The sequence below is a fragment of the Gasterosteus aculeatus genome, chromosome 14 (assembly GCF_964276395.1).
Source record: "Gasterosteus aculeatus chromosome 14, fGasAcu3.hap1.1, whole genome shotgun sequence".
Lineage (NCBI taxonomy): Eukaryota > Metazoa > Chordata > Actinopteri > Perciformes > Gasterosteidae > Gasterosteus > Gasterosteus aculeatus.
The window spans coordinates 10,527,905-10,544,850 of record NC_135702.1 but is presented as its reverse complement, the minus strand read 5'-3'; the positions used below and the strand labels follow the sequence as shown (position 1 = coordinate 10,544,850).

The window sequence follows — 16,946 nt, the reverse complement described above, 5'->3', positions numbered from 1 at the left end:
ACACAAAGTGGAGCGAGGTCCAACAACTGGAGTAGTGTGTGAGTCAAAGTTATTTAACCTTATTTTACATGGCAAATTTAATAACTTTATTATTTTATATCTTCATATGGGCAGAAATGAAGTACTTTATTTTAAGATAGAGAATTCTCAAAAGCTTTCTTTGATGTATTTTTTATTTTTTTGTATTTTACTGTATTTGTCATTATTCCTGATTAGTATTATCAAGGTTTGGGTTGATTCAGAATAAACTAGGAAACTACCGCTGACCATGGAATGAAGTGGACAAACAACTGTTTAGTAGGATGCAGGAAGGCTGCTGGCAGTCTGTAAAGATGAATGGTGGTCTTTACAGAACAAATCTGCCCTTTATGGCTCCCATGTGTGACAAACTGACAGATTGTTGTCAAGTGCGCACAAAACTGCGTTCACACAGGAATAAATAAAAAAGACAGAAGACAGTTTTCGTGATGAACTGCGTTACAGAGAAACACCCGAAAGGACACATGGACCATGCACGCACAGACTGTGCGCCCACAGACAAAGCGACTCGAGGATTCTTCCATTCATTCCAGTTTGCAGTATCCTGTTGGCGGTAATCTCATTGTCTGAGTCTGTTTTATGTCCCAGAGATTTTAAGAGAGAACGTCAGATTGGAGTTTAAACTTTTCTTCTTTTTTGTTTCCTACACACACACACAAACCGGTAGAAGGACGGAAGAAATGCACAGAGACGCCACGGAAACACACATTACAACAAAAATAACCACTATGACCGGAGAGGAGGCACAAGGTCAGCGGGCTTCCTCTCTACAAACTGCAGACACACACTTGAAGCATTATATGAGTGGGTTTTCCCATGCAGGATTTTTTGATTTGATAACTCACATCCCTGCTTTCTACATAGTGTGTATATATTAATTTGTCAGCTGTGTGTGTGACTGCGTGTTTGTGTGTGTAAGTGCGTATGCATCTGTTTCTCTGTGGCAGAAAAGTACTTATGTTAAAGTTACACAGTGCAGAGCCAAGCAGGTCCCCTCCTCCATAACCCCCACCAGAAGGGAAACACAAACACAGGCGTCGACTAAATCACCACCATTAACGTCAACAGAAAACCTGCGTTAAAATTAAAAGAATTAAAAACTACCATTCATTATCAATTAATTAAAGATGGCCATCGCTGAAATAATACTACATTTTAAGACATGTATCTGTCCTCCTTGAAGTTTCACACCTCAGGTGACTCTAAGCTCAGCAGAACTCTATAGCGCTGTGACAAACGACTTGAGGAGGCTCACATTATTTAAAGCAACATGGGGTTTACTCTCCGGACGACGAGCAATTTATTTTGGTGTCAGTTGTACTTATTTGGGATTTTATAAGAGCAATAAATATAAAAACAATACAGTTTCAAGTTAAAGCTTTTTCCAATTTTTGCAATTAAAAAATGTTAAATATTTACGAAAAAATTGACTAAACAAGCAGTAGAATTTGAACGACAATTCCAAGTCAGTTCTTCTCGACTTCCGATCTAAATGCAAAAAGCGGTGCATCTGCTCGGGTAAACGTGGACGCCTGCAGCAAAGTGGTGCTCGTGAAGCGGAGATACCCCAGAAACATCACTTTGCTGCAGGCGTCCACGTTCTCAGAGCAGATGCACTGGGACGCATTTAGCTCGGAAGCTGCCTACTTGGAGTTAACAACTTCCATCTAGCGAGGCTGGATGGATCTCGCTCGGGTTTCCGACAGAGTGCATTTTTGTCAAAGGATTTTTAGCAGGACCCCAGCATGTCGTCTGATTGTAAATTGCCACAGCTGCTGTTTTATAAATCCACAGGCCAGATGCTTCTGTCTGTGCTGGCTTAGAACTCCATCCATGTCCCCAGCTTCTAGCAGATCCTTATTGCTACGCATGCGTATAAGTTAAGAAAAGGTAAAGCACTAAATACATCAATTTAAACAAAATACAGTGTTGAAATCTGCGCTAAAGCCTGATAGTGTCTTCCTCGCCTTGTCAGCTCAGCTTGGATCACATTTCCTGATTGTACTTAATGTTACAAAACCTATATGACATAACTCATGATGTCACAATCATATTACGAGTACACACTATACGCCAAAATAGAATGACCCGACACAGGTACGAGTCCAGGACAATTTTGCAGGACTTTTTGTTTCTTGATTTGGAACTGCAGAGCACCACAGCTGATTTGACCCTTAAATTATTATTTGTAGAACAGGTACAGCTTGATCTATTATTTATACGGTAAAGTATGACACACGGCATAAATGAGAAATTATTCAAACAAGACGATGGCATGACGTGCAGATTTCAAAGATTGAAGAAACTATGCTCCATAGAGATGAAATCAAATCGTGTTTTAAGAATTTAAATGTCTTCAAAAAAGCAGACATGTTCTCCAACCTAATCTATGTCACCAATTAGTAATTTATACTGTGATGTATAAAAAAATTAAAAAAAAACTTTTGAAAGATCTGCATCTCAACAAACAGACAAATTAAACTGTAAAGAAAGAATCTCCGTCTTCCTTTCTGTGTGTCTTTCGAATATCTTGAGAACCGCTGATCCGATATACTTCACGCTTGGTGGTCTTTTTCAACGAGTGCTCTCTTCAGACAAACAGTTTAGTAGGAGTATACTTTGCACCTTTTCTAGAAGCAGCTTTTTTGGTTTAGCAGATTGACTGGGCTCTGCAGGTCATTGTATACTAATCTTAAAACCAAACTCCTCCACACTTCCCGGCGGCGTAACAGACGATGCACATCTGGCTTCCTTTGCAAGAGAACACAAATGAACTTGGTTTCCTGTCTGAAGCCTTGACTTCTCCTATGATGGACTTTTACTACGGAAGACCAAAGGACAACGCACACGTACGATTCACACATTGAAATATCCACAAAACCAGTTGCAGCCGTGCCTTTACCATGTGTTTACCTCAGTGCCATTGACGTCCCGTTGACCGACCCGGCCGAGTACGCCCTTTGGGTGTGTCCGTAGGAGCAGCTCCCCTGCCGCGCGTACCGCTCATCCCCGCAGCACAGGATCACCAGAAAGGCCCTCCGAAATGCCCGGTTCAGAAAGGCGTACAGGAAAGGGTTCAACCCTGAATTGATGTACCCGAGCCACAGCCAGGCTGTCCACAGCTGCCAGGGCACCGAGTAATGGATGAAGGGGTCCACCACGTTGGTGATGAAGAACGGCGCCCAGCAGAGACAGAAACAGCCCATTATGACCGCCAGCGTCTTTGCCGCCTTCGTCTCAATGCGCATGCGGCTGTTCGCTATGGGAGCGTGCTCCGAGGAGGAGGAGCTCGCCGCTGTCCTGAGGTGGTACTGGTCCGTCGGATCCGAGGAGGTGGAGGACCTCACGGTGACCACCGGGGTCGTCCCGAAGACGGGCGCCGAACCGGCCCGCTGCAGTGTTTCTATTTGCCGCACATGGGTCATGGCGGTGACGTAGATCCGCTGGTAGGCCAGGACCATGAGAGCCAACGGGACGTAGAAGGCCACCGTGGAGCAGATCAGGGCGTACGGCCGGTTCACCAGAAACACACAGCTGGTGTCGTTGGAGCCTCCTGACGAGCGTCTGTCCTCAATCTGGAAAGGCGACCAGATACGGAGGTGTTGGCAGGAATGTTTTTGAACTTTGAGGAGGCAAACTTTTAAGTTTAGCGGTACAATCCTGACCTGGAAACATTTGTATGGTGGGACCCTCTTTCATTTTTTATCAAAGAAATTCATTATTTTTTCAAAAGGGAAGAATATATACAACTATATTTTCATCCACCGGTGACTGTAACCCCCTCTACACATTTATATTACCCACATGGGGTTTGGATCCACTGGACCCGGGGCAAACAAAAGTGGGGAAATTGTAGGTCCTCTGTACTTTCAGTCTTACAAGTCTACACTGGGAAACCTGATGGAGGACACCCATCAAATCAAGGGATTGGAGTTGTCCTGGACATGTCTCAGGGACTCAACATCAAATGCAACAATTTATTGTCATCGTACACGCTGGGACAGGATCTCCTGAAGAGGAAGTTGATGGTGGAAACTATGAGGAAAAACAGGCCTGAGCCCCACAATATTATCCATATTTGCTGTTTATGTTGCTTCCAATTGGGATGAAGCAAACATCTGTTTTTTAACATCAGATTTGTTGACTCCAAAATACAGCAGGCTCAAGAGACCCACAACACTGAATAACAACAAAATGAACAAGGGGTAATATTGAGTAATCCTGTTTTTTCAAAGATAAGAGAAAGTTGAGACTCCTCAGCTTCATACCATCGTGCCCCCTGCGGTGCAGAGTCTCACTCTGGCTTCAGTGGGAACGGAGCAGAAACAGTTCACACCGAGCTAACACACCGTACCGTATTGTTTAACGTGTGTCCTAGCTATTGGATCAATTCTTGTGGCTTTGTGACAGCACGAGTGAGAAGGACTAACAATTTCAAACAAATCAGTGCAATGGATATTTTCTGAATGTTTGAGAGAAAGTCAAGCAACCAGAGATAATGCACACGGTGATAGACCTGGCCCAAATGTGCAGACACAATTCAGTGCTCAAGTTATATTCAATTGTATATGTGACATTTATGACTTCAAGCCAGCCAGGTCAATACAAAAGATTGTTGTTTTGGATGCTGCAGACTGACGGACAGAGAAAGGGAGCAGAGTATTTCATTAACTCTGGCTGAATAAATTCATCTGTCCTCTTCTGCCTCTGGGAGTCCTGCAGCTCATTTCAAGGCAGCTACGAAATAACCTCCCACCAAAACGTATCCAAACCAGCAAGAAATGCTCGTTGAAGTTTACGCTCGCAGCAAGAGAGCCTCCACAGGAGCTGCAATTGTTTTGTGATCACTGCATTAGCGTCTCATCGTTGAAAGGATTGCAAACTTTATTAGAAACAGAGCATATTAGGTTGGGAATGTGTGCTGAATTTACCCATCCAGAAGAAAATATCGCTCTCTTTATGTGCTAGAGGCAGTTATTTGAACTCTTGTTGTGATACTTAAAATATGCAGTATATTTCGTTCATGCCGTGCCGTAACAAATTGTCATCAAAATAACAACGTAACACGCAGTTTTGAGCTTCTTTGCTTTTTGATTTCCAATCTCAGCTGCCGAGGACTCACAATGTCCTCGATGCCGATGGCGTTCCAGCTTTGCATGATGGGTAGAAAGGAGATGAATGTCGGGATGAGCCAGCAGCCACTGAGCATCCCCGCCACTCTGAGCGGGGTCATCTTGTGTCTGTAGACCAGCGGCTGGCAGCAGATAGCGTAATACCTGGAGTGAGACACACACACACACCTGCTGTACACCAGGAAGCCTTTGAATGAGGTTTAGAATCTCCCTCTCGTTCATCTCACGCTCAAACACGCAAACCTGTCCAGCGCAATGCAGCAGAGGTGCAATATGGACGCCGTGGTCAACAGGACGTCCAGAGACGTTCGGACCAGACAGAAGATCTCTCCGTACCGCCACTCTCCGGTGGTCAGCTCGATCGCAGCGAAGGGCATCACCAGCAACGCCACCAGCAGGTCGGCAAAGGCCAGCGACACAATGAAGTAGTTGGTCTTCTTCTTTCTGAGAGGACAGCAGGGAAACAAGACAGCGTTAAAAATCACCAGAAGGTCGTGGGGTCACGTGACTGTAATAAGCTCGCACCTCTGACCCATAAAGGTGCTTCCTGTCAGTGTGACTTCTCAGGAATATGAAGCGACAGTCAAGGGTCCCGTTTTGCAATTTCTTGTATAGATCAAAAACAGCTTTTGTGTACATGCAAGATATGAAATGTCCACAAAACTATCACTGTTTGTTGTCCCAGGCAGACTACCAATATACCTGTCCAGTCAGACACTGAAAAAGGAAAAAGGGTCTATGTAATGGGAGTGCTTTGACATTTAATGGGATTGTTCCAAAGAATGTGTAATTTTACAACACAGTTGCCCCAGAATGGATTACACAATACATCTGTGTTTTCAGTACAAATAGCAAGCAACATACTTCCCTGGCTTTGTCTCATCCTCATTTATTTTACTGGGGTGTTAAAGTCAGACTGGACCACTGTTACTGCTGTATGTGTACTCGTCCTGCTATTAGAAATAACAGGCTCACCTTAAATGTCTATCCTTGCAGAGTGCCACCATGACCAGCAGGTTACCAAACACTGTCATGATGATAATAACTGAGAGAAAGATGATTAGAACAATCGTCTCCAGCAAGCTCAGAAATTCCTCCTGCTGCTGTTCTCCCGTTCCTCTGTTTATTACGTCATCCAACAAACTGCGAAAAAAACAAAACTTAAAACTTAGAAATGAATTTTGGAGTTATATATATATATATAGACATGTTTTGCTTTAGTTTCTGTAACAGAGGTTAAATTGATGACTTACTGTTGAGGGGATGTTGTGTCCATCACTGGTCATCTGCATTCAGGTCAGGGAGGACAGTCCTCATCACCCTATGCTCTGGCCTTGTTGATACACACACACACACACACACACACACACACACTTGCAGTGAGTCTGCAATCTAGTAGCCAGCTTGCGTGTACAGACTGGTTGAATTTATTTTTGTTTGACTCTCTATCATTGTACTTCAAAAATGGAACTAGATCACGCGTGTCATATCTAGAAGACAAGAGGGCTACAACAGGCCACAGCTGTCGCTGCAAGATCCCATCAGCATGTTAGTTTGTCTTCATAATGCAACAATAATACCATGCTTTAGTCAGTACCACAGGGGGAATTCTCCTTTGGTACCCCCTTGTCAGAGCAGGTCAAAGGTCAGATATTAGCTACAGAACAGCACCTCTGAGACTAGCGGGGATTCAGCAGATCTTGGCTCTCGCTTTTAAGGACCAGTCTTCATGACCCAGCGGGCAACATATCTATTTTACGAACAACAGCATGAGATATGAGAGGCCGTTAACTTGACAATGACTGTGGGTCATTAGCGGCCAGGATCTGTGCGGCTTCTCCCTTCTGACAAATCAATATCTTCTTGTTCAGATTGGTAGACAGCTTCTTATGTCTTGGTTTTGATGTTTACAGCTCTTTAAATAGGTCCAAGAACATATGATGCTGTAGAAATCTACCCCAAAAGAACAAATTCATATGATTATGACATTTCGTCCCTCTTTGTCTTTGTCAAACATTTTGGTTTCATTTGGCCTTTGATGACGAGCCGCGGACTCAGCCAATCCCTGAGCTGAATGTACTGAGGACGTGTGGATGTAAATGGTGCGATTACGCCGAACACACTCGACTTTGAGACGCCAGCCTGTCAGGTTTAGCAGCGTGGAGGGTCTATTCAATTGAATCATTTTGTTTTTGATTCACACACAATTTTGACCTTATAGACAAAAATGCCAAGGCTAAACAAATGCATGGCCTATATGTACCAAAATACACATAAATCTTTCAAGTAGTTGTTAAAGATTAAATAATGAATTGTCTTCTTTATGGTGGCTCAAGAAAAAAGTCAGAGGCTCACAAAAGTTATTTGAATTCATCCACTAGGAATATTTAATTTCTTTATCAAACTTAATGGCAATCCATCTATTCACTTATATGGTGCCAGGACAACGAGAAATGAGTGCTGGGCACGTCGCCACATTACAATTGTGCTAACAAATGTATTAATTAACACAAGAACACTTGTTAACGCATTGTTTATCAGTCATCATAATTCATAGAGTCTGAGGTTGACTGGCTCTGAGTACACAAGCAAACCCTCCACGGGTCACAGGGGGGATGTTGATCAGTGTTGGCTTGGGCGGGGCGTCATCACGCACCTCGACCAATGAGAGTATTTGGGGGCGGGCCTAAGATTGCTCAGATGAACCAAAATAGAAATCCTTGGACCTCTTCAATTTTAAATGGTTTTCAGGCGGCGAGTTGATTGATCCAAACACACAACTGTTGTGTTTTAAATACACACAAGAAGTGAGAACAAACTGCTCTCAGTTCTGTCTGTTCTATCTGGATTAAGTTTTCTCCTCACCTAAGTCGCCTCTGGTCCCTACAGACACTGTTTCTTATTAACATCAATAAGCATTATGAACATCGATGTACCAACATACATTTATGAGAATTACCACTAACACTGAACTGAGACTGTTTATGCTGCTCCCTGATAAAAGTAAAATGTTTCTGCCAGTAACTTTAAAAAAAGAAAAATGGTTTTATAAATGTTAACTTGCTGTTGTTGGGAAGGTGCCTGTTATTATGTAACCCGTTTTGCAATAAAAAACTAGATCAAATGTTAGCTTTGGTTTTGTGTTTGATTTAGTGCTGTTAAAAATTGTTTGCAGAAATAAAAGTGCACAATAGCCTACTTTTAAATTATACAATTGAACTAAAAATGAACTACATCAAAAAATTGCCTAGCATTATTAAACACACATGTATTATAAAAATGCAATTCACCAGAGAAAGACTGAGGTTTGTCTTTCATGTTTGCATAGTAGTTGAATGAGACGATTTGTCAAAATCTGCCACATGACAAATAAGGGTTGAAAATGTCTCGTGAGTCATGGTCCTTTTTTAGTAAGTATATTTTCTTGAAGAACAGCAGAGAACCTCTCATCAGTGCACTTGTAGATGCCTTATCAGCTTTAAGTACCAATTACAACATCTGCTTTCTATGGCATTTTATGACGGCAGTCTTGTCTTATCTCCATGGTCAATATCATCTGACAGACTGTGACAGCCGGCGATCCTGTCAACAACTCATACTTCCTGCACGCAGATGACCGATTCCAGTTTGTCACCTCTAGCGCAGTAATTCTCAATCCTCTCACCTGGTGTCATTGCAATGTTTGCTGTGAGGCTTTGATGTAAGTTGAACCAAACATATCACTTTATAGTAACTTGACAATGTTTTGTTTCTGTTTGTGTTCTTATACAAGCCTGCACCCATCTTGGCATAGAACCACTTCTCAGGACAACCTGTTACAGTACTGGTCAGCCAGACTGGTCTCAATTTGCTTAGTCACGACTTTTCCTGTCGTTACACACAATATAACCTTCAATGGATTGTGAGTTTGAGGGTTCAGTCCTCTTTGGACGTTCTTCTGTCCTCTGTCCTCTGAACGTGTCTGAAGGAAGGTGTTATTTTTGGCCGTACAGGAGCCCGCATAATAGAGAGGGGCCTCGGTATCCGCGTGGCTGAAGCTCATACTACGTAGCCTCCATGTCCAACGTACGCATCGATACACAGGTTGCATGTCGCAGCTCTGCTTCCCACTTCTTTCTACACCGTCGTCCGTCAAACAAAGGCAAATGATGAAGCAATATAAAGAGTGTGAGAAAGTGTATCAAATCCTGTGTGTACGTTCACACCCCCACAGACTGGGCGAATGCTTTCTTTTCTACAAGATCTAACAAGCACTAATTTGAAGCAGACTGAGGCCTTTAAGGCACCCTGACCTCTCAGGCACCTGCCCTCCCCCCCAAAAAACACTGATTATACACACAGCAAATATAATTAAATGCCAAGTAGTGCGCAGGAATAATTTGGCTGAACAATGGTGCACCGATTGGATTGTTAAACTTTGCGTTCTCATTACGACATGCAGTTTTTAATAGAGCACCAAACCATGACTGATTACTTTGCATTTCAAATGGTCCGCCGAGGGGACTGGAATGAGCGTTATCCGCTAACACGCAGAAATCATTACTGGACAACAACACTAACACTGCCCACCCTCGTACTCGCTGCTCACTCAGTTACTCACACGTAGGAATCCAGGGAACCAGAGAATATTTTCTCAATCTGAATTCCAACAAAAAGAAAAAAAAAGAATTGAGTAAGAAGGGTGAAGAGCCGAGTCTGACAGACTGCTGCAGTTCTCTGATGTGCGTTCACGCAGCTGACACTGTTGCATAGAACAGAATGACCTCTGGAGAGACTCTGGACTTTTTGACAATTTCTGTCCTCTTATTTTCATTATTACTATTCAATCATAATCATTATTGATTTGGGCCAAAACGGAAATAAGACTTGATGTTTTGAGACATTTTTGCAGCTCTGTGAGGCTACTTACCGGCTCGGATGCACATAGAGCTAAATGCTAATGTCAATGATAACAAAAAAAATTGAATTTTGATTTTGACAATTGTATTAAACGACAAAAATCACCAAACTTATTACAACATGTACTGTAGGGAATAATTGAATGGCAAGCCATATGATAATGCTTGAGACATATTACAATAGCTAAAGATGTACAGTAAATCTTAACCTCATGCTGGCACAAAAGGAAAAGTCAGTGAATCTACAAAGTCATTAGGATTCCTCTGGGGCCCATGAATGTACGTGCAACAATGTAGTGCAAATTTATTAAGTTAGTGTTGAGATATATTTCACGGAATGAATAAAGGCTTTGACCTAGGTAGCGCTACACAACTTGCATGGCTAAAAACGAGACTGGATGACATGTTCAACTTATAATGGTAGATGTATGAATATATGAAAACAAGGCTGGCAACAAATTAGCAGTATGAACAATATCAAGTCAAGAGTAACACGTGCAAACATGAAATGAAATCAGTCTGAGACATTGGAACCTTTATACATCTGAAGATAGATGGATAGATAGATATATGGATGGAAGAATGGATGCATAGATATACAGATGGAAAGCTGCATGCATAGATGGATGGATGGATAGATAGATGGAGAGAAACCCTTTATACCTTAATTTAAAAAAATGGGAGAACAATACTGTTCTGTATCTAATCAATTTCTTAGACTACATAAATCACTGAAAAATATATTATAGAAAAATAATGTTATTCTGCACTTTGTGCCACACACAAAAGCTACACGCACACAAACAAACAAGAAAATAAAAAAATGAACTCTCCAGTCACTTGCTTTCTGCCAGGTGGAAAGTACTTCTCACTTGATCTCACACCTCAGATTGTGAGAGGGCTGAACCGTGTGTAAGTGTGTTTATATGCACATATTTTTGTTTGTACGTGGAGGAGGAGCCTCTGGTCCTGTTGCCACGGAGACTGAGAGGTATAATGCTCAGCGAACTGTCATACTGTGATTTGAATTTGAAGAAAGGCTGGCTCTCTAAAAATCTACTGCCGGGGTGGACGTTTTCTCCTGAGGATGTGCTGTGGTGTCTAGATGTTGATCAGTGTATAAATATCAATAGTTAGGGCCGAAAGATGACCATGATATAAAAAATCATCCCAAGTGAATTGATGAAGGAATTGATTAATTGGACGGGTGACATGTTCCTTCATCATGATCCAATCCCAAATTCACCAGCCTGGTTCCAATAAGCACTTTGAGTGTGTCCACTAAACTGTATAGTAAGAAAATCCTGCTAATTAAGAAAATGTTTCTCACACCACCCAGTCAACATACTACAGTACATCTGGAACACACTCCACATTTCATTTCTTGCCGTGAAAAGTAGTGTCGATATTATGTTAATCTGAAATTTGGAACACAACCTCTTTCTCTTCTACAATGAATCTACCACTTCACGATCACGCTCTCTTTTCTTTTCTTTTAGGTCTGTGTATTTTAGGACCTTTAAACATTTACCAATGAGTAGTGACGATTAAGACTCAGTGATGGAGGGCTGGTATCTCCAAACAACACCGAACGCCAACCTTCTTCTTCCAAATGGACTTGTAGCCTCCAAAGAGTCCCAGTTATTGTTGTCTAAGGATCCTGTTTGTCCTGCGTGGATTACGTGTGTCTTTAAAGAGTCATCCAATGAGCCTGCACATGTTTATTGTTTTTTAGGAATCAGTGAAAACTGGAGAAACGTTTTTAAAAAAACTATGTGAAATTACATTATAATTCAGGAGAGATTCATCACACACAGAACAAGGCTCTTCACCTCAATTGACTTGGACTTCGTGGAAAGATAACAAACGCATTTTGGCACTATTTTTACGACAAAACAGAAAGCAGAACCCCTGTCAGTTTAACTCAGCAATGATCAGCCAAAGCCAAGAACACACCATCAGGTCTCTCTCCCACACACACACACACACACACACACGCACACACACACCCTCACTAAGCCAAGGAGTTTTGAGTCAATAATACTACGTTAAAGCAACAGCAAGAAACCGAGGAACTGGTGAAGTGATTAACGTGCACTGTTCGCTCAGGAATCAAGAGGTTTGGGACACAATTCAAAACAATTAGTGGAAAACAACTGTTTTTCCTTGTAGTTTCCCAGTTCCTTGTTTGTTTGTTTTGTGTCGCCATCACGTTAGCACTCATAATGTTGCTGTGTTTTCTTCACTGCATCAAACCAATTCATGCCACGTGGTTTGGTATCTATGGTCTACAAGGTTTCTATTGATGGTGCTTATGCTCACGCCCAGTCCGGTTAATTGAACATGTTATAAATAGGCATATTAAAGTAATTCAGTGAAAACGACTTGGCTTATAACTCACACAATCAGCACATATGATACTTGTTAGAGGCAAAAAACCTTCAACAATCGTCAACCTACAGCCTGTTAATAGATATGTTTTTCTTCTTAGAAGCTTTCTTCAATGACAGCAGCGACGTTAAAAACCTTCTCTGCATTAAGCCTGGAATAGCTGCTGTTGTCACAGATCCTGTTGAACAACCTCTGCTGGGAATTAACTCGTTATCTCAAACCAGGGTCACATGGAGGGGAAAAGGAAGATTTGGGATGAAATAGTTGAGGGACTTTTGCTCCACTGGCTGGCTTTGTGTCTATTTTCAGTCCACATGAACTTTGTGGATGTGGCATCACGATGTGCAAACAGCATGGTTAATCTGGTGGGTCAGTCTGTGTAACTAGTGGTTAAATAACTTTGCACCATCTGGAGACATTTTTTTGATCTAGTTGAAAGACCACATTTGGCGGCTGAAATGAAGATTTACTGAATTCAAACATTCAGTGCAGCTGCAGACCAGATTCAGTTCCTTCGAGTTATATAACACCATCAAAAAGACAGTTCCAAAGAGTTCGTGCCGTTATAAAAAATTCAACCAAGGGCAAAAACATTTTGAGAAAAAAAACTTGCTTCTTGAAGATCAACATCACTGATTAGACTGATTATTAATACTGCATAAGTCTCCCTTGATCGGTGACACCATGGTTGAGTGTTAAGTACTGTACATACAATACAGTTTATTTCTGAGTGTGAGCAAGGATATTTTCTTAATATGCACCTCTGGAAGGGCAGTTGTTACCACAGTAACCACTAAAAGTCGATCCAAATAAACAACTAAAAGTTTTTCTGTACACCTGCTGCCGTTACCACTGAACCCTAACCCTCAAATCAACGATCTCACCTGTCGTTACAGAACATTAAAAACTACTTAATGCACACTCACAAGTTACGGACGCTCGAAAAGGAAGGCCGACAGGTTGTGGAAATAGAGCCTGGAGCATCTCCCCCTCTGGGCATTCACTTAGGACTGATCGCTTCTCCTCTTTCTCATTCCACCACTTTCAAAACCGATATCTGTTTTTGCGCTGCCGGGAAATTAGCAATTACATGCCAACTAATTGACAATGAGATCAAAATGAACAGCAATAGGCTTTGCCATATACCGCCAAATCCAACAATAGCAATAATGAAAGCAACAGTTGGTGAAAACTAAAAGAAGCTTTTCATGACCAACTTTCTTATCAACACATGCAATTCTTGAAACGGAGAACTTTCCCAATTGTTAACGGTTTACTGCAAAAAAGTGATGCCAAGTACAAGTGAAGAGATGGACGGGCAACAAACCACATTATCGCCTCTCCTTCCTGAATAAAGTATCTCATTAAACTCTCGTGCCGAGCCAAAGTTTAAGGAACATTCTTCCATTACTTCACAGGAAAAGAACGTTTTCTTGCTTTCACGCGCTTCCTTCATTATGCAGCAGAGTCTGAACGATGCAGGAATGTCTGACACGAGCCTGAATAGTAATCCTGGCTTCAGGAGATTAAAACAGCCCACGTTTAGTTCTCACATCTGCACTCGATGACAGACCAGTCCCACCCGTCACAGAGACACCGGTATTGTCTCCACCTTGTGAGTCTGTGCGTGTGTGTGTGTGTTCACAGGGGTTTATACGTCCTTGAACGCCGTGATTCGGTCGGAGAACTTTACAGAAGCGCGTTTGGGATTAAAACGGAGGCAGAGTTCAGGCAGGTGGTGCGGATGGAGAACGCTTCACGATGCTCCAGACTGCTGGTGCATCCTAATGAGAAATGTTTAGGAGTTGTGGTGAATTCACGACTGCACGCTGAGGTTATCTCTGATCGGCGAGGGGCGGAAGGTCTAGACGGATGTGTTTCTTTGGGGGAAGAGATATTGATAATGATTATGATGAATAATGCCTGCTGGCCCTGGGAATCAGGCTAATGAGTTGGTGTTGGTGCAGACGGACTAAAATTAGGCCGAAGGCGCTGGCTGTCTCCTAAATGTCTACAGGGAGGGGATAATAAGGACAGGGCAGTGCAGGGACGGGAAGATAGCGATCACTGCTGAATGCAATGACTAGGGCTTCTTCTCTCATTAACAAACCGCTTGCCAGGTTACTTAAGTACATCTAACGTCTCCCAACACCAGTGTGTTTCTTCTCCTAATGAATCTACTGATGTTTTGTAGCCGGGCAGTGGCTTAGGGTTGGTGGGATCGTGCCTCGCTTAGCCTTACAATTCCTGTATAAGTTGAGATGATCCAAATCAAATCTACGTTCTATCCTGATGTAATCTAATAACGACGAATCACCATGACTTCTTGTTTATTACAAATTGACTTTTATTTATTTCGCCTGTTTCTCAGAAGTTGCGGCGGTTACGCGCTTGGGTCTATTTATCCCTGGCAAGCGATTCATGGGAAAATGAGCAATGGGGATCTATTTGTTCTTATAATAGAGCTAAATAGGAACAACGTGTGCATTACACAGTGTGGCCTCCATGTAATATATCGTGTATCTTCAGACAAGCCAAAAAGATGCTGGCAAGCTAATGCCGGTTAATTCATTGAGAAAGGGAGACATGAGCGCCAGAGAGCAGATTTGAACAACTGCCTTGGGAATTGCTGTTGGAAGCTACCACAGTAAAACGCCACATCTCCTGTGATAGCTTACATACACGCCAGTCTAACTGAACGCCATCTCTTATTAAAATCTGCCGTATAGCTCCAGGCGAAACAATCCAAACAGAATGTTTGTTTCACTGCATCACTGAAACGGGAGATATTTGAAGCGGGATCCGTCAATGAGACCATAAATCTACGATCCGCTTTTGCCGATACACATTTAATCTAAAGTTGCTGCATCCTTCAGTGACACAACATGTTGGATGAGATCCCATGAAGTTCACTACCCCAGGTTTGAGTCGGAGTGTTGAAATGAGAGCTTACGGTAGGTCAACAACGGTCAGGATTAGTTTGAACAGCGCTTTTAAACACATCATTGGATGTTTCCTGCAACTTCCCCCTGCTTTTTACACCTTAACCGAGAAGAATACTTTGGTCATTATGCTCTTTTTTATCAACTTCTCACTCTTTCTATATCCCTCTCTTTATCTCTTGCAAACAGTTAATTGCATATATGGGCTGATATCTAACTGTTGTTCAGTGTTGTTATGTTTACAGTCAATTAAACGATGAATCAACTGAAAATCAGGCAAATACGCAGCAGCAGCAGCCACCTGTCCCCCATGAGGTGCACTTGCATCGTGTGTGTGTTTGTGTGTGCCTGAGCACCCTTGTGGATACTGCGATGAGTGAGAGTGCGCAGCTCATGTTCCTTGTAGATAAACAACACTGGAATAAAGCGCCGACAATGGTGGAATTGCAGCACGTCACTACGGAAATGTCAGCAGTCAGTTCGCTTCATTCGGAATAATTGAACAACTGGGACCAAACAGTGTGGCAAAGACGTCGACGTGAAACAAACTCTTACTAATTGTCGGCTCACACAGTGATTTGTAGTCTCTAAAAATGGTTAAATGGTTCGGAAGGCCGCATGTATAGTCTTAACTAAAACTATATTACCCCGGCTTAAGTTTGCATCTATTGACTTCAAATCAGCCTTAATGGCTTTTGATGAGTTACAATGTTAAACTGTATAATGGGCCCGTCCCCTTTCTACCCAAACCTAACAGCAGTCTGCAGGGTCCTTTTCCTCTCACGCTGCCTCCAGGCCGAACCTCCCTACAGACATCAAGCAGACTTCCATTCAAATTAACTGTTTATTGTTTCATTATTTTCTCAACCTAAGTGTATTATTTACTTCTATATGTAGAATACGTAGCTTTCCCTGCCAACGAGAGTAATGTAAACTGAACGTCACCCTGAACAAACTCTTTATTCATCTCTGTCTCTAGCTAATCTTGGCTGGCCGATCGGGCATCATGGGACTCTCCCCCTTCTCGCCTGCCTCTGTCCACACGTTGGACCTGGATCTCTGTCCTCGGGGAGATTCGTCCTCGTCTCTAGTCTATCTCACTCCCTCTCAGTCTCTGCTTGCTTTCTCTCAGTGTGAATGATGTGCTTCAGCTTTGCTCCCCGTGTGTTTGTGCAGCCTATCCGGTCCTTCCCGGGTTTCCATGGCAGAGACGAGGCCGCGGCAACACCTGGAAGCTGCGTAGCATCATCCTGGATCCAATTTTACATTTGTCATTTGAATAGTCTAACTGTATCAGGTTGGTTAATACGTGCACATGACATACAAATTCAATTGACTTGTGCTGAGTTTAACATGACACTCTCCTCCTATTCATAGCCACTGTATGTTTACCCATCCACACTCTTAGGTGGACACACCGCTCATAAAATAAGAGATAAGAAGTTCAGCAAGAGTTTAAGCACTTATTCTTATTCTTATTAGTTCCTTAGAATATTAAATATTAAACAAAAATTGTATCTGTCTTTATGCAAAGTTCTTCACAT

General features: G+C 42.4%; 1 protein-coding gene across 2 annotated transcripts in view; it reads right to left on the bottom strand.

Moving 5' to 3' along the window:
* Window positions 1–16,946, bottom strand: part of LOC120831518 (5-hydroxytryptamine receptor 4) — a 30,470-nt gene that overhangs the window by 12,711 nt on the left and 813 nt on the right. Inside the window, exons 2-6 of one of the 2 annotated variants that reach the window (XM_040197007.2) lie at window positions 6,425–6,504; window positions 6,147–6,314; window positions 5,415–5,615; window positions 5,162–5,315; window positions 2,953–3,614 (exon numbers count right to left, since the gene is read on the bottom strand). In XM_040197007.2, the coding sequence (XP_040052941.1) occupies window positions 2,953–3,614; window positions 5,162–5,315; window positions 5,415–5,615; window positions 6,147–6,314; window positions 6,425–6,447 (1,208 nt within the window). In that variant the 5' untranslated portion in view covers window positions 6,448–6,504. Of the gene's footprint in view, window positions 1–2,941; window positions 3,615–5,161; window positions 5,316–5,414; window positions 5,616–6,146; window positions 6,315–6,424; window positions 6,505–16,946 lie in introns of both variants that reach the window. The other variant, XM_040197009.2, reaches the window with a different exon arrangement.